The sequence below is a fragment of the Octopus bimaculoides genome, chromosome 1, assembly GCF_046866305.1.
Source record: "Octopus bimaculoides isolate indiv1 chromosome 1, ASM4686630v1, whole genome shotgun sequence".
Taxonomy (NCBI): Eukaryota; Metazoa; Mollusca; class Cephalopoda; order Octopoda; family Octopodidae; genus Octopus; species Octopus bimaculoides.
This window is the reverse complement of record NC_142928.1, coordinates 26,135,566-26,137,346: the sequence shown is the minus strand read 5'-3', so window position 1 is coordinate 26,137,346 and position 1,781 is coordinate 26,135,566. Positions and strand designations below refer to the sequence as shown.

Genomic DNA, 1,781 nt, shown 5'->3' with positions numbered 1-1,781 from the left:
TGACAGAAAATGTCATTAAAAACAGCGATTCGGCATCTATTTCTAGCATATAGGAGTCCACTTTTGCTGGTCATTCCTCTTATTTTTCTATGTAATATATATATATATACACTTGATCATACTGAAGGGAAATGGAAATTAATAAAAATTTCCACTTCTAGTGGACTAGCGTATAAAAATTTAATCCAAAGACAATGAATTACTCATAAGATACGGCGTATATTTAAACACATAAGAGGAATCCACTCATGGGATTCCTTACCCTAGAAAGAACAGTTAGGTTCTAGAACCACAAAAATTAGGGCATCGCATCTGAGTTCAAATTTCGCCGTGGTCAACTTTAATTTTCATCATTTCCGGGTCGATAAATTAGGTACCAATGAAACACTGGCACCGATATAATCCACACATCCTCTCTGGCATAATGGCTGCCATTGTGGAAAAATTTGAACAATTATTTTTATTGTTATATGAAAACTTACAACTTTTTTTGCTGGGTATGAAGGAAAGTGTCAACTGTCCACAGCGAGCGGACGAATGTGATATCGGTTTACTGTTCATGCTTCAAGAACCCTGTGAAGGATCCTTACAGTTCCAAGCAATGCTGATTTTGTAAGTGTTTTCCCACTTGCCACGTTGGTAGTTGAGCGCTGATATTTCCAAATGCACCAATTACTATAGGTATCTCATCTACTCTTTTCATTGACCACAACCTTCGTATTTCCCACTTCAAATCGTCATAGTTGCTTATTTTCTTCTTCTTCTGTCATATTGATCCTGTTGTTACTGGAGCATGCTGTGTCGATAATCATATATTTTCTTTCTTTTACCACAACAATGTCCAGGTTTTGATGTCTGGTCAGGTGATCGCACTGGATCATTACATCCCACGGGGATTTCCATTTCTCATTTTCTGTGACTCTCTCTAGAGTTTGCTATTTCTCACCTTTGCTATTTATAGACCATGGTTTCCAAAGAGCTCCCAAATGATCACTCTTGCCACATTGACATGGCGTCTCTTGCGTTCGCGTTGTGCGAATTTCGGGCATTCGCTAACGATGTGCGAATCCGTTTTACCCCTCTCGCAACACATTGTGCATTTGACGGTATCGGTAATGTTGTCTATTCTGTATCTCATATAGTTAGTCCAATTCTCTATCGGTACTGTTGCCAATTATGCATTTAATATATTATTATTATTATTATTATTATTATTATTATTATTATTATTATTATTATTATTATTATTATTATTATGCGTTTGACTTTTGTTTTGTATTAGTATAAGTTAACTCCAGGTCTCACCCAGTGACATCAAAAGACAAGTTAGAAGCTCTAGTTGGTATTATGCCTAGGGTTTCATATATTTGGTTTTGCACATAATATTGTTCTAGAGAGTGTTTAAGAAAAACTGAGAAAATTATAATTTTGTTTTAAAATTTGAGATTACATAGATAGTATTTTACGTAGGATATGGGTAGTTCCTATGAGAACAATCTTTTGAATTTCTGCCATGGTGTAGTTTCCTGGTATGTAAGCTAGGTAGAGATCACCCCTTTTTGCTATCATTCCTAGGGCATCTATGAAAAAACAACAGGCGCAGGAGTGGTTGTGTGGTAAGTAGCATTGCTTACCGAAAGGACATGTTTATTGTCTCTCCGGCTTCACGTCGCTGAATGCCAGCGTCGCAAATTTTTGACGTACAACTACAGGTAAGACTTTTGTGTTTTGGGGATTTAGTGGGGGTTTGTTGCTCATGTTTATTTTTATGTCGAACAAGA

General features: G+C 36.5%; 1 protein-coding gene across 1 annotated transcript in view; it reads right to left on the bottom strand.

Moving 5' to 3' along the window:
- The window catches only part of LOC128250029 (interleukin 17-like protein), a 4,732-nt gene extending 3,683 nt beyond the window's left edge, over positions 1–1,049 (bottom strand). The window contains exon 1 of the mRNA XM_089359227.1: positions 947–1,049. Coding sequence (XP_089215353.1) covers positions 947–1,049 — 103 coding nt within the window. The remainder of the gene's footprint in view (positions 1–946) is intronic.
- Positions 1,050–1,781: the final 732 nt, after the last annotated feature.